The 24,597-nt window shown below is 46.9% G+C and overlaps 1 protein-coding gene across 1 annotated transcript in view; it reads left to right on the forward strand.

Moving 5' to 3' along the window:
- Nucleotides 1-24,597, forward strand: part of LOC144937100 (serine/threonine-protein kinase D1-like) — a 157,079-nt gene that overhangs the window by 63,736 nt on the left and 68,746 nt on the right. The window contains 2 exon segments of the mRNA XM_078864360.1: nt 2,066-2,204; nt 20,510-20,641. Coding sequence (XP_078720486.1) covers nt 2,066-2,204; nt 20,510-20,641 — 271 coding nt within the window.

Genomic DNA, 24,597 nt, shown 5'->3' on the forward strand with positions numbered 1-24,597 from the left:
TGGAATCGATGTTGTGTTTGGAGGGTTTTTAATGTGGCTTCGGCCAAACCACACGGGTTTTTGTTGTTGTTTAAATGTTCTCTCGTGTTAACAGTTATTTAATCCATTTCCAGTTGGGTCTGGGGAAGAATAAACCGAACGGCGTGGATAAATAAGTGTTGCAATTTCCAGAACATGCATTTCACAGCATGAAAGGATTAAAGAGAAGTTCTGGAAATCAGTTGCAAAATAAAAAGCGGAGTGGGTTCTTTGTGTTTTCTATGCACGTCAATTTAAATATAGATTTTTGCAATCACAATACCAATATGTGTGAATGTTAGTATTGATCATTTGCTATATATAACCGATATGCTAATGTTCCTTAAGCTCATGTCAATTCATCCAAATGTAATAAATTAGATGAAAAATACCAACGAGGCCACCAGTATAAACTAGATTTTTTTTTTAAAGCTTAATATCACAAGCTTAGATAATGACAATTCATAACATTTCTGAAGGTGTGATGATGGATGACATGCCTGTCGTGTGCCAACTGGTGTACAGTATAGCACACAAGACGTGTGTGTGTAGTATGAAAAATAAAAGAGTAGCAACTTTAGATTCAGTAGAGCAGTTCGGTTATCATGCGCCCACATAGCCGTTGCCCTGACGTGTTGAACAATGCATTGGTTCGTTGATGAACGGTTGATTCTTATGCTCGCAATACATGCATCAAACATCCCCGTATGAGCATAGATGTTTTTTGTGTGTGATTCGTATGTGTTTAGCATGTCGTGGGTTTAACAGGGTGCGTCGGCGGTGCAGTGATTAAGCGGACTGCACTGTGAACCCGTTGCCCCGAGTTCAATTCTCATGATCAGTGGCAGGCGATCTCTTAACGGGTCTTAGCTCCCCGTCCACTTGCACCAGACCGGTAGCGCGACCGGCATGGCGATTCGTGGTCAAATGACGACGAAGTCTGAACGGGGAGACCCTTCATCCAGCAGTGGTTTGACAAGGGGCTGGTACAGTCCATTCTCCTATAACACATGATTTCATCGCATGAATTGTATATAGAATGCAATGAAAGTATTAGTGAACACATTTTTATATAACGCGGCTGCGAATTGGGTATACAACGCGACTCTAGTGAGCGGAACTGCGTGGTGCGAGTAGGAATACATGGTTGTACAGCTGCCTTTGCGTGGCATCGCACAAGGTGGGATGCTGCTGGATGCTTCTCGATGCGACCCACACACCTCGGTCTTTGTCCAGTCCTGCATATGTATCTCACGTGTTTATCGCGGACTGTGCTTTACCATATGTTATATATTATTTATTATAACGCGATTTTTCCATAACGGGGTGTTATTCAGGAACGCAACTCTCGCATTATAGGAGAACAAACTGTATATTTAACCCAGTTTTAACACCACCCACTACAGCCACCGCTACCATTGACCACATTGTTAAACAATTGTTTTCTTGAATTGGCCGCGTGGGGTGTGGTGAGAATGGACCCTGGAGCAAGCAATGAAACGAGGACCTCTGTCCAATTTCCCTCCTTCATCGCTCGGTGCCTGGGCTCCACGGGCCAGTGGGGAATTGGGTCACCACGGCGGCGAGATATTCAGAGGTTCCATGTTCTCCACGTGGTCGCGTGGATTTTTCAATTGGGTCCTCCGATTTTCTCCCCACGTTTCGAAACGGTGTGCATCTCGAGTATTCGACTGCATCTAAATGTCCACGTGATAAGCCACTTTGTTTACCTATCAGTTGTGGCTCGGTCGCTTCTGCAAAAAAGAGCTATATGGCTCAGTGGGCCTTACCTGGTAAAAAATAATGAAGTCCGCTCCTACTCACCTGCCATCCGACGCAATGCCGCTGTCTTGAAACCGTGACCCTGAATGGGGGCAAAATTTCCTTTTCATTGAGGTGTGAGGTGGGGTGGGTGTGAGTTGTTCACCACCATTACTCTTCACCAATGCCTTTTACAGCAAATCCGCATTGTAAACAACGCGGCGTTTCGAATGCTTTGCAGTCCACGTGACCGCCGTTGTGTGCTGCTGTGGAACGTGTCTTCCAGTTCCCCGAGTGCGGCTTCTACGGGATGTTTGACAAGATCCTCCTCTTCCGGCACGACCTGAGTGCCCACAACATCCTGCAGCTGCTCACGTCTGCGGACGACATTCGGGATGGAGACCTGGTGGAGGTGGTCCTGTCTGGTGAGAGCACGGGCTGGGATCACTCGTAGGGAATGTTTCTCCCGCACTGCCATGCCGGGCACGGCAGTGAGAATGGCTCGACAACGACATAAGAGATTGGTGCCAGAAAGATTTGGCCCTACTTGAGGATGTTGGCACAAGACGGAGGAAAGTGGAGACAAATGACGAAATGTGCAGTTGACACCTGTGGGATATCTGTTCATGGCTCGTGATGATGATGGCAGCTCACCCTGGTACAGGCACAGCCTGGGACTTCTTGCTGGTGCAAAGGCCTCCATTAGCAGGAGCTCTGCAGAGTCCCTCTAAAGAGGGTATATAGGCCTACTCTTCCACGCTGGCCAGGTGCACTGGCAGAGGTGGGAGCACACCCACACTTTACCCAACCGCACGCGACCTGCCCATCGTTGAGCTACGGTGTCCTCGTTTACACTGCTGTGGGTGGACAGAGGAAAGGAACATTTTATAAACTTGCTCTCCAACACACCGGCGTGCTGCACTAGTGACGAATTGGCACGTTCTGTTTACGTGACAACTCTGACTAGTTGGCTGTGTCGGGTGGCAGCGGGTTTAACGACACCTTTAGATATTTACGCGATCTAACCCAAGCAATGCAAATGCCTCCCCCCCCTCCCCTGTGCCATTAACCCTCTCAAAAAAAGTTCCCCATATTTCAAAATGACAATGACCGTTTTGACCTCTCCCGGTCGGTTAAAATGTAACCTCTCCAGTCATCTTCATTGCATTTGCATCCGTAATTGATTACTTTCCTTGGGTTGCACTCATACTCAATCATCCCAAGGAACGAAAACACATCCTTTGTTCTCATTGTGATTGGCACGGTTGGCTTATTTATTGCGCGAAAAGAAGTTCAACATACATACACACAGAGATGAAGATCCCCCGTAGAACCTTAGCAGGCAGTTGGGGCAAGTGCTGTTGGCGAGCACCTTGCATACATACCTGGCCATGCCTCTACATCACCACGGCATGGTGTAGAACCCTCTGGGGTTTTTTTCCGCACCCAGGGGCCGGCCTTCGTGATTTTCCCACCCAAGGTGAGGCTAGAGAATGCCGACCCCTAGTGTATGTTTTCCGTGGATCCTTTTGTAATCAGTCTTGAATTTGAGTTCACGATTTAGGAACATCTAATCATATTTTGTTCGGGATGTTCTTGCTCTGGGGGAATGGTTTTGCAGTGATTATCTCATTGATTATCTCATTGCCTTCTGAAACCAAAGACTTGAATTTGATTCCTGCCAATGGATAACATCAGCGGCGAGTGATATCCGAATGAGTCCTGAGCCCTGCTTGAAAGCAAACAAACATTTTTATCGTACAAGGTAAAGCCCATAATCTAGGTTTTTTTTGGGTTAGATCCTGTAAATATATAAATGGGTCGTTAAAACCCGCCACCACCCGACACAGCCAACTAGTAAGGGTTGTCACGTAAACAAAACGTGGCCAATTCGTCACTAGTACAGCACACCGGTGCGTTGGAGAGCCAAGCCACAACAAGGTAAAGACCCAGCTATATTGCTCTACTCAGAAGCGACCTCGCTACAGATGATACTCAACAAGATGGCTAATCACGTGGAAATGTATGGAGGCCAAATACTTTAAACGCATGTTTACAAAATGTGGAGGGGAAAACCGGAGGACCCGGAGAAAAATTCACGCGACCACGGGGGAAAAAAAAACATACAAACTCCAAATATACAGGTGTCAGGGTCTGGATCGAACCAATGATCACCTGTATACCAAGCAAGGTAGTTGACACCGCACCACCGTGGCGCCCCTTCACCAACACACATTGACCAGGGTGGTGAAGTATGATTCAACAACCCCCATAAACAATACAGCATGAGTAGGGAAGGTATTCATCCGACAGTGGGTTGACAAAGTAAATAAATCGTCTTCTTACTCTAGTATACTGGCTCGTACTGTAATGTGCTCTTGACCACAGACCCCTGTGTTTGGTCTTGTGTTGCTCTTGGGTGGATTTTATCTGGCCAATATGGATGGCCTACCACGTGCAAAATTATTCCAGAGGAATTGGCCAAAAATCCAAAGTTAGAATCCTCCTAAAATAATAGTGTCTTGCAGAGGTGTGGACTCGAGTCATGTGACTTGGACTCGAGTCAGACTCGAGTCATGAATTTAATGACTTGCGACTCGACTTGGACTTGCATAACAATGACTTTGTCCCACCTCTGGTGTCTTGAGATCCAGTGAGGCTCTTATGTGTTTAAATGATACAATACAGTTTGTGTTTGCTATTAAGTGGCAGAAAGAAGGAGGAACACACAGATTAGAGAAAGCACACATAGGCTAAAAACCCAATTAAACCTGTTTGTAAAAGTAAGTAGGCTTGGCCAGGATGCATCGCTGGAAGCAATGATGGTGGCCGATGGCCAAGAATGGTGATGGAGTTGATAGCCAAGGAATGGGAATTCGTCCCAGAGTGCATTCATGAAGGATATAGAGTGATAACATTAGCTCGTGTGCAGGTCCTAGGTGTGGCAGATGGTGAAGACTTGGGGAGGCCTTCATCCAGCAGTGGATTTATCATGGCTGATGATGAAGATGATGACCGTTCCCCGTACTGCACTCACACACATTGTATACCCTGGTCTCATCCGTTATTTAGGAGTGTAAGCATCTGTGATGCAGAGAAGGGTCCGCTCCATCAACACTAGTATTCCCCAATGTAGATCAACAATTACGGAATTGTGTAAACACATGTGTGGCATGTCTAAAGGGCGAATCAATTGCCGCCGTCTATTTGTGGTGGGCCGATTTTAAAATCGATGCTCGCTTGCCTGGCTTTGCAACTGCAATGTGCAAGTTTCATGGGGAGAAAACGGTGGCTTTTTGCGACCTACATCTCTGCAGTGTAGATGTGTACTGCAATTTATGAACCGTTATAGGAATTTACAGCCGTTTGTCCATCCACTGGTTGATTGATGAGGGGCCCTTCTTTTGACCCCTCTTCACCATTTTAAACTATTAAACTAAATTATGTTTTAATTATACCAGGTAATGCCCACTGAGCTATATAGTGCTTTTTTAAAAGCGACCTGGCCACAGATAATTAATAGCTCTACGAAGTCGCTTGGCATGTGCACATTTATTGTAGACAAATACTCTAAACTCATATTTCTAAATGTAGAGGGAAAAACCGGAGGACACGGAGAAAAATCCATGCGAACACGGAGAGAACATGCAAACTCATAATATACAGGCATCAGGGTCGAGATCGAACCCATGCCCTCCTGTATACCAGGCAAGGTAATTAACAGCTCGCCACCACGGCGCCCCATGCTTGCTGATAAAGGCAACGAGAGCATGATGCAAACGTCCCTTTATCGATCCACTGCTGGATGAAGGCCTCCCCGATTCATGTGCCAATCAAAGAAGTTGATTTGACCATACTTCACCACATTGGTCAGTGAGTGCGGTTAGTGAAGGTGGTCACTCGGGACCGGTTCGGGTGTTACTCGCCATCGATGTCGGCCTTGGCCAGGAATCGAACTTGGATCGTCGGGTTCATGCCACAGTGCGCCAAGGAGCTCTAGAGTAATTACCTTGTATAAAGAGCCATCTAATAGAATTGTAATTAGCGCAAGGAGTGCCTCGTGCTAAATGTAGCAGGTGTGTGGTACCGTACTGTAGCGATGGCAGGAGATGAAAATGAGCCACATTGAGATTTAAAACATGCATTCAGGCGAGAGCTCTTTACGTGCAAAATCCATTCAAAAAATAGTACAAAACGCAGTCCAAGCTCGTATTACCATTTCAATGAATGTCATTAAATACACAGAATATGTTGCCAAAAAAGCAGTTTTTAACATAATCTGTGTGTAAAGAATCTCCATACGTTTTGTTTTGCAGTTGTGTATATTTTATCTTTGAAGAAATGCACACATTTTTACTGTTCCTCGTACAAAGTGAGAATAATCCAGTTACATCCGTCCAGTTTAGCAATGAATGCCGTTCTATTGGAGTTTATTTTCTGTCTAAAAACGGCGTAGGTTAAAGCAGATTGACATAAAAAAAAAACATTATTTTGAGACTTTAATAAAAATGTTTCACCAACGTTAGCATTCATCTTATCGTCTGCCCACCAGCTTGCCAAGGAAACCTCGCCACCATTCCCGTGTTTTTTGTAGGGATTCTGTGAAATGTTTATTCTAGATTAACGTCGTGGCAAAAAATGTAAATTACGTGCCTCTCCCTCCATTGCCCCCCCCCCCCACTAATAATTCACGATGCTCGCGAACGGTGGGTAACTTGACAAGTTGGCAGAGGGAGAAAGCTTAATACTGGTAGGAACCTCCTGGTTACACCTGCCCACAGGGGATTATTGTGTCCGTCCGTCGTGCATTAAAAAATTGGAGGGGAGGGTGGGGAGGGGCTGGGTGGGGAGGGTGGGGAGGGGCTGGGTGGGGAGGGTGGGGAGGGGCTGGGTGGGGAGGGGAAGGTGGGGAGGGGCTGGGTGGGAAGGGTGGGACTGGATGGGGATGGGCTGGTCACCCCGTGGTGCCCTCATAAAACTCAACGTTTAACCTACTCACGCCGGCTTGTGCCCGCCTTCACAGTCGGGCATATTTGCGGAATACACCACGCCGCCGTTGACCCTGGCCATTGACCGAGCAACCCAACGTTCCTACCAGCTCCCTCCGCAGGAATGTGTTATGAAAAGAAATTTGAACGAAGACGAAAAACACCAAAAAAAAATATGGGCGCATGCTCCTGCACCTGAAGACGGTTGCTTGTGTGGCGATCGAAACGTCGTGATCTATAATTTTTTCTACCTACGTGACTTTACCGAAAGAACTAACGAGCATGAATGAAATGTGTTTGACTGATCTGTTAGTTTACTTACGAGTTAAGCTCATTCGGTGATTAATTGTAGGGAGGCGGCATTTATGTACATTTTGTATCTAATTTGTTTTCTTAAAATTTTCTGTACGTTGGCCATAATGTTGGAAAAAAAGATGTTCAGAGAATGGGAAAGGAGAGATGGGCCAGACTTGCATCCAGCAGTTGCACAGTGAGGCGAAGCAGTGTCTGGTGTGTTCATCCGATGCAGCACAATGTCATATTTTTCCTCATATTTTGTGCCAAATTTAGCGAACGAGTTGATGATTGTAATTACCATTCAATGCTTACACAGGTAATATTGCGTTGTGTGAAGCAGGTGTGTAACGATACATCAGTTCCCCTATCAATGGATTCTTCTCAATGAATTATGCATCAAGCCATGTGCGTCAATGTCAATGTTTTTCAATTTGTATGTGAAGTGTATATATAAAAAAACATGTTTAACTATCAAGCCACTAATGGATAATGGATTCCCCATGACTTTTCAGTCGTGGGTTTTTACCATGCTTCACCACGCTGGTCCGTTTGGGTTGGTGAAGGGAGTGGAGGACAGATTACAGCTCTGATATCACATGCCAATGATCGTAGTCGGCTGGGAATTGATCTAAGCTAAAGTATTTAAACTGTTTATTATTTATTTACCAGGTAAGGCCCCCACAGAGCTATATAGCTATATTTCAGAGGTGACCTGGCCACAAATGATAGCTCAACGACGAAGTGGCTCATCATTGTGTGGAAATTTATAGTAGCCAAATTATCTAAACGCATGTTTCTAAATGTGGAGGGAAAAACCGGAGGACCCGGATGAAATTCCACGTGGGAGAGAGACATGCAAACTCCAAATATACAGGCATCAAGGTTGGGATCGAACCTACGACCTCCTGTACACCAGGCGAGGTAGTTAACATTTTACCACCGTGATCTCTGGATGCTGGATTGACAGTGCAATATGCCAAACACTGCCACCACTCCCATCCATGTAGCTGGTGTACGTAATCGGTTTAACGACATAAAGCGGTGTGGCAGTGGTTTGCACACCACGCTATGAACCCACCGACCTGCGTTCGATTCGGTAAATTATATTTTACTGAAATAGTCAGGCTAATGGGATGAACATTTCTACACGAATACTGTAAGATGTAGAAAAATGACACACGAATAATTTATTCTTAAATATCTTCATGTCTCCAAATCTTGGCAATCCATAACATTACTGGGGAGAGGAATGGTTACAAGATTAATGTTAAGTAGGATGGCCAAAGTGATTTCTTGCTCAAATGAACATTCTGGTGGTGCTCATCTCCTGTGTGCAGCCCTGAGCCAGCGGTCGAAATTCCACATTCCTATGGCAAGGGAGAGGGTCTCTCCGGGGGAGAAAAAAAACGTAGACCTGCCCACAAAGTGGTACAATTTATTTGCCCCAGAAGGATGATAGCAAGAGTCAACCCGCAACCAGAGGAATTGAACCTCGCAATCCTCCAGTTGCGAGCCACTCACTCAGCGGCTGAACGCATTTTATCCTTCGTTTTGTGCGCGGGTGAGATTGTGCGGGTTTTTTTCCATGTTCTTTTCCTTCCTGTAGATCCTGACAATGTTGTAGCTTAATAATTGCTTGCGTCAGAGATGTTTGAAGTGGATATGGGAACGCGTGTTTCACCAAGCCATCGTAAGGGTGGTAAACATAAAAATTCGGCTGCAGCCTATTTGGTAAAAAAAAATGGATATGTCCTTTGCATTTGTCGTCCTATTGCACAGTGGCCCGCTTGAGCCGATTTATTGAAATATGCGTGTTCACCTCATGTTCTCAAGTGTAAATTCATATTCGTCCACAGGGAAAACCTCCTGGGGATCGGCAAAAGGTGCTGCCGTAAATGATGTGCTGCAGATTTGTGTGGTGTCGAGAGCGGTGTCCGGTGTAAGGGAGAGGCAAGGAAAAATGAATTAACGCTCGGTATTTGTGGAGTAATGCATTCACGTCCGGACGGCCGTCTGGGGTTGTCAATAAAAAAAAGTCGTGACCATAGAAATGAATGCACCCGTGGTATTGGATTTTTGTTTAAAAGCCGAGAGGTGCTCGCATGAAACGTTAAATACTGGGGGTTTTTTTCTTAACGCTTCGTGCAACAAGAATGCCATGGAGAACTCTAACAATTGACCGCGTCCCCTGGACATTCAATTGATTTTAACGATTCGTGTTCATGAATTGATTCACGAATTGATTTTTTTTTTTTACAGACTGTAGTGGATGTTGCAGCCGCTAGACTCTGCACGTGTCATCTGAACCCATGACACTATGTGCAATGGACATGTGCACTCCTTTGCCTCTCCACTGCTGGATGAGGGCCCCTCCTTATACCGTCCTGGTCGTGGGGGAGATATTTCACCAGACTTGACCACGTGGGTTGGTGAAGGTGGAGAAAGCATGGGCATGGAAACGTAGACGTACAGTACAACAATACATTTTTATGCCCTGCCCACTGCATAGCCCCAAAACAGCAGCCCATAACAACCTGTTATGCATTGCGGTTTACCATTCACAAACGATGTTCAAGCTCAAACCTGCTACCTGCTTTGGCTCCAGAGGTCTAATGAGATCTGGTGATCGGCATGTAAGGCATAAGGATTGAAAATAATACATTGTTACGCACATCTACGCATATATTGCGAGCATAATAATCGCTAAATCAATGCATTGTTATACCTCTAAATTGCTAATAATTGTTAAGAGCTATCCCTTAATGAATCGCATTGTTTTTCATATCGAGTATGTATGTCGGTCGGTACCCAATTAAGCCTTCAAATGGCTCATTCGCAATTTAATAATTGCCATGCTCGGGCATATCGGCGAGGCTTAAGTGCAGCTGGAGCTGTTCGGGGCAGAGCTCCAGAAAACAATTTCGCAAAGCGTGTCAAAGAATCCGATAGAAAACGTTGTCTGAAACTCGATTAGGGGCAGGCATTCTGGGAGTGGGGCTGGTGGACCACCCCCCCCCCCCCCAAAATAAGCTCCAGAGCCCCTGAAAAAAATAAAATCGGTGAAAAGATCCAAGCCCCCTGAGCGAGAGGCACAAACACGGGGAGCGAGCAGGAGGCGGTGTGCTCCTCCCCACGTTGTTTTTGTCGTCGTCGTCGTTATTTATTTATTTCTAATTTGACATAAACGCAATGGCTCCTCACCAGTCGCTGATCTTCACCTTTTGTCGAGCAACTCGGGTGCCATGCGGTTTCTCATTCGCCTCGAAAACGGTGCCAAGCCGTTGCTTTCCCGGCGACCGTCACAGACACTCGCGAACCCACGAGCTCCGTGATTGTGCAGCGGCTTCTTCGTGAGCGGTGGCGGTTGTGCGTTGCAAGTTTGTCACGTGGGAAATCAAATAAAATATGCACTGCATAAAATACCCATAGAGGCGTAACAATGAATCGATTCATCGCCAAAAATATATATTTTTATACTCGTGATATAGGCATTGAATTGCGTTTGAAAAACGTGTTTTTTCAGGCCATATATATTTATATTACGTTTGGTTCTTGCTTAGCCCCGCAGTCACTAAAGGTTCTATAATTTACCACAATTCTAAACAAAGTAAATTATCTATCCTCCAATTAAATTGTGACCCCTGTATTGCAACAATCCGCCATATGTACTTAGAATAAAATTATAAATAAAATGATAATAATGAATAATGAAATTATTCTCATTTCGAGGGAACTGATAATTCCTGGCCAAGGCTCTCGCCTGGTTAAGAAAATAAACTTGAACTTGAAATTAACTTGAAGGCTGACATCACAGTGGTGAGTAACGTCCAAAGCAATCCTGGGCACGCACTGCCTTCAGCCCCAGAATATTTAGTTGTACTGGAGGAATCCGATGAGCTATTAAGCTCTTCACCAACCTCCACTGACCTGCATGGTGAAATTTGGTCAAGCAACTCCCATGACCTACAAAATGCATGGGGCGGGAAGCCTTCATCCAGCAGAAGATCGACACAGGCCCGTGAAATAAAACGTGGCGCACACAAATAAAACGCACGTTCCCATTTGTTCCCCCCTGAAATGTGTCAAATAACAAGTACCCACCTTTGTTTGTTTTTTAATATATATAGATATTTTCAATTGGCAAAGCGTATCACTGCTGGAGGCTGCGCAGGTACAATTATTGCATCTAGACGTACGGCAATGGGTTGCACTGGGGGCTGTCCGTTCGAGTTTGTCCCCTCGAGGTGGATTGCGCCGGGGACATAATTACGGTGCGGTGGCTGCGGCGAACGCATTCTGGAATTTTCGGCTGTGATGAATGGCATTCATGTTGGTGAACAAAAAAAAAAGTTATTTTAATTCGACGCGATTCTCGCCTGTGCGCGTCTTGCAACGCGAGGACATTTCTTAATTGGCTGCACGACCGTTTGCCAGGGAAGCTCGCTGAGGCGTCTTTCGTCTTCTTTGTGTTGTGTTGTGCAGAGTGTTCCATCGTTATTCACGAGGGATGCGTTCCGGAGATGCTCGTGAATGGAAAATTTCGCGAATAGTGATGTTATCTTCTGAATGAATGACCTCAAATGAATACATAAATGAGCTTTTAATTACGTGAAGATTCTAATAACACGAAATTTTTTGGTAAATAAATATCAAATATTACAAATGATTATTAAAGTCTCTCATCAGGATATCTCTGATCACTTTATCGCTCATCACTTTATATCATCACGTTTTTTTCTCTCTCTCAATACAGTTGTGTAGAGTTCCAGATGTGATTCACAGAAAGATGAAATCGCGGATTGCAAGTTCGTGAATAACGAGGGAATACTTGGACAGCAGTCGGCACCCTCGATCTGGGACGCTGGCACAATGGCGACATGGTTGGCGCACTGAACTTAAAATCCAGAGGCGTCGCCAGTTCCATTTGAGCTCTCTGCGTGGCAAGTTTCTTCACCTGACCCTCATGCCTCTGTCCACCCAGCGGCATAAATAGGTTCACCACAGTTGTTGGTTGATTGGCTGGTTCGTGTGTGGTGGGGTCAGGTGTGGGTTCTCTCACCACTTCAAAAAGGTGTCCGTGTGGTAGAGCAGGCCGATGCAGACCAGTCGCGGAGAGAGAGTAGGCCAAATACACGCTAAAGAGGCTGTCTAGAACTCCGTCTTGCAACGACCCTTCTGCCAGCAGTGGCGTGAGCAAGCAAATTCAGGGCTGCACCTCTGCCACCTTTATAATCTCGACCAACTCCCCTGTTCAAGAAGGATGTGTGTTTTCCTGCTGTCGTTGCATTGGATTCCGATTAGCATGATACGTACGGCAGAAAGCCCTGCGTCTATCTCTCTGCACCGCCTCTTGTGTTTCTCCTTTGTTGTGGAGCTGCATGAGAGAGCAACTCTCGAGCTGCGGTTCCAGTTCTTTTCTGTACCGGCGTCACCACAGCTCGCTACCTCCGTAGCCCCCCACGCCTCCCCCCCCCTCCACCCCACTCTGCTTCTCCGCATGAAGTAGCACCGCAGATGGTCGGAACGTTCCTGCGACATGCGCGGAAACCTCTCGCAAAGCGGATCTATCCAAAACACTCGTCTAAAAAAAAAAATGAAAGATGCAAAGAGCCCTCGTCGCGTAGGGCTCCGCTATTTTGGGGGCCATTATTTTCCCGTGAAGAGGTCCTCCGCGCTTGCCTTGCGTTGGGTCGTACTCTCGACGCGTGTCGGTCGGTGGATAATTGCTCGGCGGCGGCGGCGGCGGCGGGGTTTTTCATGGGAGTGGAGGCGCTGGCGGGTGACGGTGCGTGGGCAAGGGGCGAGGGTGTGCAGAGCTGTCGGCGTGTGCGCGAGCGAGGGAATGGTCGCGTAGATCTGTGGGAGGAACGGCGAGTACCCGGGCAGGAGGGCGCGCTCATGCGGGCAGGGACCACAGCCCGCGAATTGGTGCGGGTGGTAGAACCACAGAAGAGCCATATTTATTGTGTAGGGTCAGGCAGGTGCAGCGCTGAACCACGACGTTACGCTTTGAAGGTAGAGAGATATGATCCACCAGTGGCATCCTAATTGGTCAAATAAAGGCAAGCTACTGTGACCGGATTTCATCGCCCACTTGGATATAATTTTTTCACGAGAATTTTTAATGCTAATAATTTGCACGAAGATTAAGGTCATGTGTGTAGCCTACATCGCCTGTTTGAGCAAGTGCTTTTTAGCAAGCACGTACCAGATTGTCCCTGGTGCACACAGCAGAGTGGTGGCGTGACCAGCACCATGTCTGGCTGCCTTTGTCTCCTCAGTTCTATTGTTTACAACCTTCACTAGGTCCACGTTTAACACTGGGTCTGCCTCGGGGAGGTCTGGAACAGGTGCAGGAATTTGAAACCCACATTGCTGCGAATGTAATATAGCACTGTGCACGAAGCACTGTGCTACCACCACTGCCAGCAACAGCAACAAACACGACGTTTTCCGCCAAGTGGTCGTGGAATCACCACGGCACTTGCGCCAGTCTAGGTGGACTTTCAGGCCACGTAAAGTGTGGAAGGATCCCTGGCCACAGGACAGATCCAGGTGCCATGGGTTGACTGACTGAGATGACTGGCAGATGCCAATACCAATACCCGCCATTCGCCACTAAGTGACGGTGACATCACCACGGCGCCGGGGCCAGGCCAGGTGCACTTTGAGGCCACGTGAAGTGTTGAAGGCTCGCTGACATAAGGTCTCAGGACGGACAGACCCAGGTGCCATGGGTTGACTGACTGAGATGACCTATAGATGCACCAACTGTACCCCCTACTGTGCCAACTTTTTGTTGCATTTGAGCCGCCTAGCACTCGACTCGTTTTTTGTCAACATCGCTCCTCTGCCCTCCGTTGTTGCTGGAGGACGACTGCCTCCAACTGCCCAGCATCTTTCACGAGCCTCCTCCACAGAGGTCGATCCTGACACTGCTGGTCCCAGTCGTTGGCAAGTCCACTCAGCTCCACATCCTCCTGTACCACATCACTCCATCCCTTCTCGAGCCTGTGCCACACCCGTTTAGCCCTCTCTATCCGGCTGAAAGAGCACCCCAATGTGAACTGGGAATGACTCCGATTCCTGGCCACGTAGCTCTACCCAGGCCTGCCCACCATCATGAATTACTTACTCCTCTATGGAGCATAAGGCCGCAAAAAGCCCACGCCATGCCAGACGGTCTTTAGCAGCTTTCTCTGCTTCACCCCAAGACAGGCCCATGAAGAGCCCTTAATGATTGTGAGCAGAATCAGGGACTCCGAAAGCACGAACAACTGCCCCACAGCCCTGGCCTGTTGATGGTATCATAGGCCTTGACCAGGTCAATAAAGTAGAGATGCAGGTCTTGTTGGAATTTCCTACACTTCTGCTGTAGCAGACAGACAGAGAATGTGGCATCCGTGCAGGACCGCCTTGGTCTGAAACCACATTGGGGCTTCGCAAGCCTCTCCTCGGCATGCCTGGCAAGGCGATGTTGAATAATCCTTGCCAGGACCTTTCCCGGCACAATTAGAAGGGAGATGCCCCTAGAGTTACAATCTGTGCAGTCCCCCTTCCAATCCTGCGAAACTTGTCCTGTGGTTCAGACAGTTGTGATGATGTGATGATGCCATGACTGGCAGATGCACCACCTGTGCGACCACCATTCTTGCACAAAGACGAAGATTTCCCCGTGTCGCCTTTAACAGACTGTTGGGACAGGTGCAGTTATAGCGAGCACCTATCAAGGCTGGCATGGCACACAACGGGCTGGTGTGGCCAACATGTAAACATATGCGTGGACACACATCGACAAGCTCCCATTGCAGCATTGCATAAACTTGACCAAAGTGCTGTTCGTCAGTACCTCTTATGGCTGACTGTGCATAAAAGTGCACGGTGGGGTTCAGCATTGAACTCGTCCACAAACCAAACATTTAGCTGAAAGCAACTTGTTGGCACCATTACCTCTAGATCAGTGGTTCTTAACCTTTACTGCAGCATTTGCACCCCTTTAGTACTCAATAGTTAAAGAATTATGTGAATAAATACAAAGGGTTTGATGAAAGAAAGTAATTATACTTGCATGCCCGTGCTTAATTTGTGTTTCGATGATTTACCTTAAAAAAAATCCGGCATGTCTCCTCGCACACCCAGAAAGGGCATCTCGCCCCCCCAGCGGGTGCATGCACCCCAGGTTAAGAACCACCGCTCTAGACGAAGCAATTGCTGATGACTGCTCCATATGTTATTTAAATGTTTCAAATTTTAACACCTTTGTTAATCCATTGCTGGATGAGGGCCTCCCCCACCCCCCACTCCTTGGAGGTTGTTGACCATACTTCACTACGCTGGTCAGTGCAGGTTCGTTTAAGTGGTTTGGGGGGGGGGGAGTGGGCAGGATCGAGTTGGATGACACTCTCAGTGCCGTGTACATAAATTAAACTCGAGTAGCTGGGTTGGATGGCGCAGTGCGCTATCCGCAGCGCCACAATCTTCTCTTCCAACCATCTGCATCAATCACATAGATGTGGATTAACGCGGTTAGCACGGTTGGCCTACACATGGTGTGAAATAAGTTCAACATACATCCGTACATTCACAATAAGCGTTAGTCTTTTTGAAGTATGTAAATTAACTGTGATATTTGAAGGCTTCAAATACGGAATGTTATTTATACGGAGCGGCATGGATGGGTGGTTGCTCGTGGCTTTTGGGTGAAAGCCCCCTGGGGGGGGGGGGAAGGGGGCACAGAACCAGTGTTTATGGTTTGGGGTGAGGTGACCTGGGCTGTGAAGTTCCTCGTGGAGCACAGAGGATAATTGACCTCACGGAGTCGCTGTGCCTCAAAGGGCATCGTTTTGAGCGGAATCAATGAGAGGATCGGCTAACTGCACCATGAGCAGTCCGTGATCCCACCACCACCAACGCCACAATGAGTTCGAATATTGTGCCTGAATGTTTGTGTGTGCGCGCGTGCACCAATGAATATGTGTGTTCACCTGAATGCGTGAGTGTGCATGTGTGTGTGAAAGCATGTAAGTTTGTGACGAGCAGTGGTGTCGTGGGGAGTGCTACAAACCCGGCAACCCGAGTTCAATTCCCGCTCCTGATCAATAACAGTGGCGAATATTTGAACCGGTCCTGCGCTTAGCTCGACTCGGCCTCATGAGTACCGGGTGTGGTGAGTAAATAATGACACTCGAGAGACAAAGGCCGTTGTGCTGGCCACCCCACCCCCTCGTGTGCCATGCCGGCCTTCATAGGCGCTATGTATCGAGCAATTCACACTTGGCTTCTGTAATTGACGGGAAGAAGTCGTGAAATATCCAAACTCTGACAACACAATTAAAGCTGCGCCAGGCAATTGGCCAGAGACTTGACAAAAACAAAATCAACGAACGTTGGTGGAAAACTCTCCCCGGTGGTCCCCTGTCTGCTTCTCCGGGCTCGTTTGCGTTCCCGCAGCAGGCGCCCTGCAGCAGGCGTTGCGTCCGTCTCCGCCGTGGTGGGTTCGGGGATCCCAAAAACCCAGTGCCCTTTCATATCAGCTGAGGGCAACGGAGGCCATCGCCCATCCCTACTGAGCGGCGTTCGCCCATCACTTGGGACCAAGTGCTGTTAACATGCTACCCTTGTATGTATTTTTTTTTTATTTTTAACTTCTTTCGCACAGTACGTAGTCAACCGTGCTAATCGGAGGTGCGGTTAAAGTGGGGGGGGGGGTCGCAGATTTTGGCAAAAATGACAGCTGCATTTGACGTACATCAATGCAGGCAAACGATGGCTCAGCTCAGAGAGGCACATGACGCGTGTGGCTGCAGTGCCGAGCTGCTTGAGAATTTAAAAAAAAATCTTAAAGGATTATATGAACCCAGCAGCATAGTGCTTAGCCGGATTTCAAACGCTCTATCTGTTGCATTTGAAAGGGGGCTTTGCTCTCTCTCTCTCTCGCCCATAAATAATTCATGCCTTCTGATTATTTCATTTTAGTTGGGATGCTAGGTCCTTCTAAAAAAGATCAATAATGTCCAAAACTGTTTTCAAAGGTAAATGAGATTATTAATTTCATTCCTTGCCATCTTCAATTGGGCACGGGCAGTCTACACGGGGCAGAAAGTATTCAATGAGTGGGAGCAGTGGGGGGGGGGGGGGTGCGCGCGATGCTTATTTTAGTTGGCGGCAGCGGCAGAGGAGGAGGAGGACGGGGAAAAAAAATAAACAAGCACAGAAAATAGATGCTAACCGTCATTTGGTCCGCGCACTGCGTCTTGTCACCTGTGTGCGAGGCCGTTCCTGCGAGACCCCGGCGCGTTTAAAGCATCGCCGCTCTGCGTGGAGTCGCGGTAACCGGCACCGCGCCAGCGTGCGCCATGAATAGTGATTCCGCATCCCGCCTTTAGCTCTCCCAGCGTGCAAAGGGCATCGTGCTATGCGCGTGTTTAGCGTCGGCAGCGTCGGAAATATAAACAGCGGCTCAGGTGTTGCTGCCGTGGTGTTACTTGATACGGCCTGTGACCAAATAGCGCTGAATACGCCTGTTCTTGTCAGATCTTGGATGCCGAAGCGGGGCACGGTTGAGCCCGGATTGTGCTTGGATGGGTGACCACTGTGTGTACGCAATACAAGCTCTATGCTGCTGCTGCTGGTGCCAAGGCTACGTTGTGGGCAGCAAAAAGGAAATGCAGCACACATCCGTTGTTGTACCGTAACCATGTGGTTGCCCCCTCTCTCACCGACCCACACTGACCGACGTGATGAAGTATGGCCAAAATAACCTCCGCGAGACTTGCAAATCATGGGGATGCCTTCGTCAAAGCAGTGGATCTGACAAAGGGCCGACATTTTATGGCAAAATGTTCATTTATTGAACAAAACGCAAAGTACAACAAACCACGTTTATTTACAAAAATGGAAATGAACAAGGGTGCACAAGGGTTGGCGTCGGGTCTTTTTTGTTGTTCTTCTTCCCGGCAACAAGTCCACACGCCCGCGTCCGAGCGTAGCCCGTGGCCTCACTCTCGAGACGAATGTGCTTAATGCCTTCCAAACCCGCGATTACGCTGGTTTAACATCAGATAAGTCCACGCATTGCGCATGGTCGCGGCGCATGGTCTAGTGCCGCTGATAATGACTCATTGTTTGCTTTTCCCGGTTTCTTTTGTCCTTGATTTGTGTTCCGTGGGTTCGCAGCCTCTTGACGGCCTCGTAGATTATTTCGTTATTTGGCTGCTGTACATTTCAACGTGATAAAGCCACTTCGTTGAGCTGTCGTTTGTGGCCAGGTTGCTTCTGAAAAAGAAGCTAATCGCTCGGTGGGCTTTACCTGCTGAAATAAAATAGTATATTTGGGTTTTTTATTAGCTTACCTTTCCTATACATTCCACTCCTATCGTGTTTTTGTATTTGTTTTTTGTTGTAACGTTCTAACCTCCCCCCCCACCCCCTACTGGACATCTGTGAAAAAAAAGCTTTATAGCTCATCGAATTCCTCCAGTATAAATAAATATTCTGATTATAATATTTCGTTCCCCGTATGAATCGTCACTTCGTATTTCACGGACAAATTCCCTGCAACATTTAAAATTTGAGTATCTGTACCTCCCACAGAGAGCGATACGTATTCCATTGGATTATTTGTATATCGCTGCATCCCTATCGGCTTTGGCTCACGTTATCTACAAAATGCAAGGTGTATATCAGGCAGAAGCTCCTGACGTTTAGTTGTGCCTTACAGAAACTGTACTTGCCACCACACGCAGCTTTAAAACACAACATCACGTTGAAAAAAAATTCCCATCATTCGCAATGACAAAACAAAATGGATCTACCCGTGACACAAGCGGCGACACAACTGTCACGGAGGGCAGAAAACTAACACATGCGGTTTTCCCCGTGAAGAAACGAGCGTATGAATCAAATAAAAAGATAACTTTTCGAAAAACTAATAAATTAAATAACTTCTCAACCATCGTGTTCAAAAACCGTTTCAGGATTCTTGCGATGCAGATGTCCGAAACTCGGGACAGCCAAACCAAAGTAACGCAGCTTCGATTAGCAAGCTTGGCTACGTACGGTGGGAAAGTTGTTCAACATACATACATATGTATCGAAGGTGTCCTAAGAGAGGCAAAAATGTCCAAAAACCGTTGCAGTGCGGCTGCATTTATTTCCTTTCACATTGTTCTCGCATTACTCATTCTCTGTGTGCGATGTTTCCAAATTCTAGCAGAGAACTTTTTTTTTACGTTTCATGTTGGGTCGCTTTTTCCACGCAACTTTCCCCCCCCCCCCCCCCAAGCTCTATTCTACACCTCGTGTTCCGTGGAACGCTTCCATTGCTACGCGTCTCTCCAAATGCGTTCCCTCCACGTGCTTTTTCCACGCTTCTTGATTTTCGTTTTCCAAAGGGTGGGCTCTGAGTGAGGGCCACCATAAACCCAGGCATGCGACAAAAAAATAATGAACCCTCTCTCCTAACTCCTAACCACTGTCGGTAGATTTACCCCCCCCCCCCTCTTTATCATGAGAGGGGTCACAACAACTCAGGACAACAACAAATACATCTAATTTGAAGGCTGCTAAAATGCACGTCCGATTAGCACGGTTCAACATACATACAATATACATACATTGAATAGAGTAACATGGTAGATGCATATTTGCAACTCCTGATATGAACTGAATGTGTGGTGCGGTAATGAAACAATACCAATCCTCCCATTTTGAGTTTGTGAGCGGGCGGAATACCTCGGAGCCGGTGGTGGGATACTTTTAGGACAGATCATGGAGGAGGTCAAGTTGTCTTCTGTGCTGCGATGGGATCTGGCAGAAGGTGTCAGGTGTTGGCGATGCGGTGTGGTGGCCATCAACAGCTGTGGCTGCGATGACGGTCTTGATCTTTGTGTGAGGGTTCCACTCGAACCTCCTGGCAGGCCCGGCTGTGGGAGCGAATGAGGTGGTACGGTGGCAAGATGTTAACTCCATCAACAGCTGTGGCTGCGATGACGGTCTTGATCTTTGTGTGAGGGTTCCACTCGAACCTCCTGGCAGGCCCGGCTGTGGGAGCGAATGAGGTTGTATGGTGGCAAGATGTTGACTCCCTCACCTGGTATGCAGGGGGTCGTGAGTCCGATCCCGACCCCTGACGATGCCTGTATATTTTTCCATTTGCATGTCTTTCTCCCCGTCGTCATGTCGATTTTTCTCCGGGTCCTCTGGGTTTTCCCTCCACATTTAGAAACATGCGTTTAGAGTTTTGGGCTGAAATAAATGTCCATGTCATTAGCCACTCCGTTGAGCTATCATTTGCGGCCAGATTACTTCTGAAAAAAAGAGCTATCTAGCTCAGTGGGCCTTAATTGGTAAAATAAAAATAGTTTTAGTTTAAAATGGCATTTGACATTGTCGCGTGGGCACTGACTTCTCTCCGCCTGTGTGTGCTCCCTCCCTGCGCTCCACAGCCTCGGCCACCCAAGAGGACTTCCAAATCCGGCCGCATGCCCTCTTCGTGCATTCATACAAGGCGCCCACCTTCTGCGACCACTGCGGAGAGATGCTGTGGGGCCTGGTGCGGCAAGGCCTCAAGTGCGAAGGTGACGTTCATCTCCTCATTATCGATGTGTGCGCATGTGTGCGTGTGTGTTGTCGCACTGGGTCATGTAGCCTGCATACCCAACCACCGCACGAAGGTGGTCAGCCATGGTGCTGATCACAAACTTTAATAGGTGCTTGCAAACAGCACTTGCCCCAACAGTTTATAAGCGAATGGGGGGGGGGGGGGGCAGAGGATCTTTGTCACAATTGTAAGTTGTCAAGCTGGGCGTGGTGGCGCACATCTGTTAACCAGCTTTTTGGAGGCACATACGAGTGGATTTGTGAAACTCCCAAACGTGCTGGCCTCTGGGGTGGTTAAGAAATGGTGGTGCACCTTGAGCATTCTTGAATCCATCTGTGGAACTTTGAGTGTTATCCTCTTGTGTGTTTTTTCCACAGGATACTCCCAAATTCCTTTTTATCCATATTTAATGATGTAGGCGCATACCCTGTTGGAGTAAGTTTGATAATCAATAGCTAATTTACTTGTTAGATCTCTCAGCTGTCAATATAATAACAAAAAATAGTTTGTATTGTAGGCCTCCAGACCTTCATTTAATCGACGTCTAACAGTTTTTGCAAACGAGGAATTCGTTTGCAGGGTGGCGATGTCATGGCCACAGGAATACAGAAACAACAATGCGATAACAGAGACAAGGGAGGCTGCGTGCATTCCAAGATAAATTCTTTCACAAATAAATGTTGCACCACATCTAAAGTTATCCCATTATGTGTAATATTTCAATCAAGCCATTATGAGAGCCGCTGCATCTTTGCCCATTTCGTGCCGTCGATTTCCACAGTAATGGTGTGTCTTACCATGCTGCAGGTTGTTGCCATAATTGGCCTTTATTGTTGCGAAGCATTGTGGTTGTAAATTCTGTGGCTCCGTGCCTGTCATTCTCTTGTGCGCCGTGCACCTTTCGCGTGGCTCAATGAGCCATTGCCTGACTACTTCTTTTGATGTGTGACCTCACTATGAAAAGCTGACCTTAATGGGTTCACAGATCGAAGAGATGAATCTTTGTTTCCTTATCGCAGTTACGGAGCACAGGCCCAAAGGCATCCAACACGGAACGGATGATGAGAGGATGTTGGGGAATCCGGCAACACGGAGCGTCGTTGCGAGTGTAGCAGATGAGAACGAACACATTTCTTGAACAAAAAAAAAATGGAATCAAGCACGATTTTTTTTGGGAACTTGGTAAAAGAAACGATGGGAGGGAGTTCCAAAATCAATCTTCCTTAAGTGGGAATGCATGTTGTTTTTATAAACATATCCCTCAATTCACGGTGGTGAGCTCTTTATTACCTCGCCTGGTATGCAGAAGCCATGGGTTCGATTCCGACCCTCATAATACCTGTATTTAGAGTTTATATGTTTTCCCCATGGTCGTATGGATTTTTCTCCGGGTCCTCCGGACTTACTCTTCACATTTGAAAACATACATTCAGACTCATTGTCTGCTATGAATTTCCACTTGATAAGCCACTTCGTTGAGCTATCGTTTGTGGCCAGGTCACTACTGAGAAAAGAGCTACATAGCTCAGTGGGCCTAATCTGATAAAATAGAAATCATTTAATGGGTTATTTTTTTCTTGATGAACAATCTCATAACATACAGCCCCTTTGCCAATCCACTGATGGATGAAGGCCTTATCATGCTGTGTCGTTCATCGGAGGTGATTTTGACCGAAACCTTACCACACTACATTTTTATTTAAAACTTTCGTGACCGCAGGAATTAATACTCCACACTAGTTTGTGCCGGTTGGTGGAATACTGTGTCAGATAGCACCTGCCACTGATATGCGCCATTTCTAGGAATCAAACTCGGTTGGCCCGGCTCATCGTACGGAGCGCTAACAACAGCGCCACTGGGACACACTTGTGTCTACTGATGAATGTTCCATACAACACCAGATCTGCCGTAATGAGGGCTCGTATCCCGAGCCATACCATATGTATTAAATCAACAGGCAAGATGCGCACATCCCCTTCACGAATGGAAAATTACAGACAAGCCACAGTGTTGCGATTATGACTGTGCAACCCCAAACTATGATCCGATTAGCATGGTTGGGTACATATGGTACCAAAGAAGTTCAACATACATAGATGGTAAACAACGTTAGTCTGCACTCCTTCAACAGAGGATAAATATCAAACCAAACAAACTCTCTCTCTCTCTCCTAAAGCCCTCTCATCGTGCCCATCAAACCTCGACATTGGCTTTTACCTGCCATCATATGCGAGAATATAGATTTGAAGCTTTCGTGACTGCAAGGATTCATATTCTTGGTTTTTTTAGGTAAAGTCACGTAGGTAAAAAATTTAAATAAATAAACGTAAAATAAAAATAAAATGTCTATTTTAATAAAAGTAAAATAAAAATAAAATGTATTTTATTTAATAAAATTTATTTTATTTTTATTTAACTTTTATTAATTTTAATTTTTTACCTACGTGACTTTACCGAAAAAACCCAAGAATATGCGAGAATAGAATTTCTTTAAATTTTCCACACATTTCAAGAAGACGCTGCTATGAAAGGTCCGATTCTCAAGACTTTTAATGCACGTGTCAAGACTTGTTTTATTCGCTCGCTGCTCCAGCATATTGTAAGGAAGATCGTCCATGTTTCTGACTTCTACTAAAGTTATTTTTACCGCATCATTACACCGCTCCTATGCAGCCACTGTGCTAGATGAGACCGACATTTCTCAGCGATGAGCAGTGGACTGCCTCAGAGGTCAATGGTTACGTTGCGTGTAAGGTATTTGGGGCAGCAATTCTGCTTCACCGATGTGATGATGCAACCGTAACTCATTTACAATTGATGAGGTTAGATCGGAGGCTTTCGCGAGTGAACTTTGGATTTGGAGGTATGTGGGCCACCCGGCCACAGTTGCTCCCTCCCTACTATCGTCAGTGGTATATATAAAGGCAGTGGCTTCTCTGTCTTTATTTAGCCGATGAGCCACAGGGGATGATTGTTACACCCTGGGCACCGCGCGCCATGGTCGTAACGTTTTTAGCGTGAATCCTGTCTTTTCTAGACACACTCCCTGTTTGTTTTCATATTCCGTCAAAGCTTTATATCAGATTTCGTTTTTTTGTTGAAAAACAATATTCTCCCAACAAACATACTATGATGCCCGTTTGATGAAATATTTGTCAGATAAAGCTATCACCGTGAGCTTGCTTTCGCACACGCTTGTAACGCGCAGATAAAATGCTTTGAGAAAGTAATTGTTAGCATTTGCCACCTTCGGTGGTACCAATAAGCCATATTTCAGACCAATGACTCAAGGCCTGCCACACTTGACTTCCGTTGGGGATCACTGGGTCAGCTCCTGATTGTTTATTGGACTTCTAAAGTCAGGACCTGACCCCTAACCTGTGCATTAGTGACCCCAATGCGAGTTGAAGTGGCTCAGAGTTTTTATCTGCAAACTGTATATTTTTTCTTTCAGGTTGTTGTTTTAAAAATTATCTCGGCCGATCGGTCACCGTGGCCATGAGGTGGAGCTTAGCGTGTGCAACGATGCGTCGGGCGGTTGTTGCGCTCATGGGCGTGCTGAGCTGCTGTGAATGGAGTGCACTGGGGCATGAAGTGGCTTCGAGAGGGTGGGCTAATTGTTTTTGGTCAGGTCAGCAATAATTCCAATGAACTCTCCTCTTGCCATCGCAAAAACCAGGGACCACTGGCTGATATGGGAAATGGCAAAGAGCAGCCGTTTTGGGACTTGCCACCGCATAGGGCTCCGGCAGTTGCGCTGTCGAGCTTCTCTGATGTTATTTTGGGTTGTGTCGCTCGGCACGACATCCAACGTTTCGCTCAACGTGCTGGTGGCTTCTTCAGGAACGTGGAGCGAAACTTCGAACATCACGCCAAAACAGCACGCGGGTACAACCTTGCAACCTTGAAACACCGCACCACACCAAGATGTA

This window comes from Lampetra fluviatilis, chromosome 18 (genome assembly GCF_964198595.1).
Source record: "Lampetra fluviatilis chromosome 18, kcLamFluv1.1, whole genome shotgun sequence".
NCBI lineage: Eukaryota > Metazoa > Chordata > Hyperoartia > Petromyzontiformes > Petromyzontidae > Lampetra > Lampetra fluviatilis.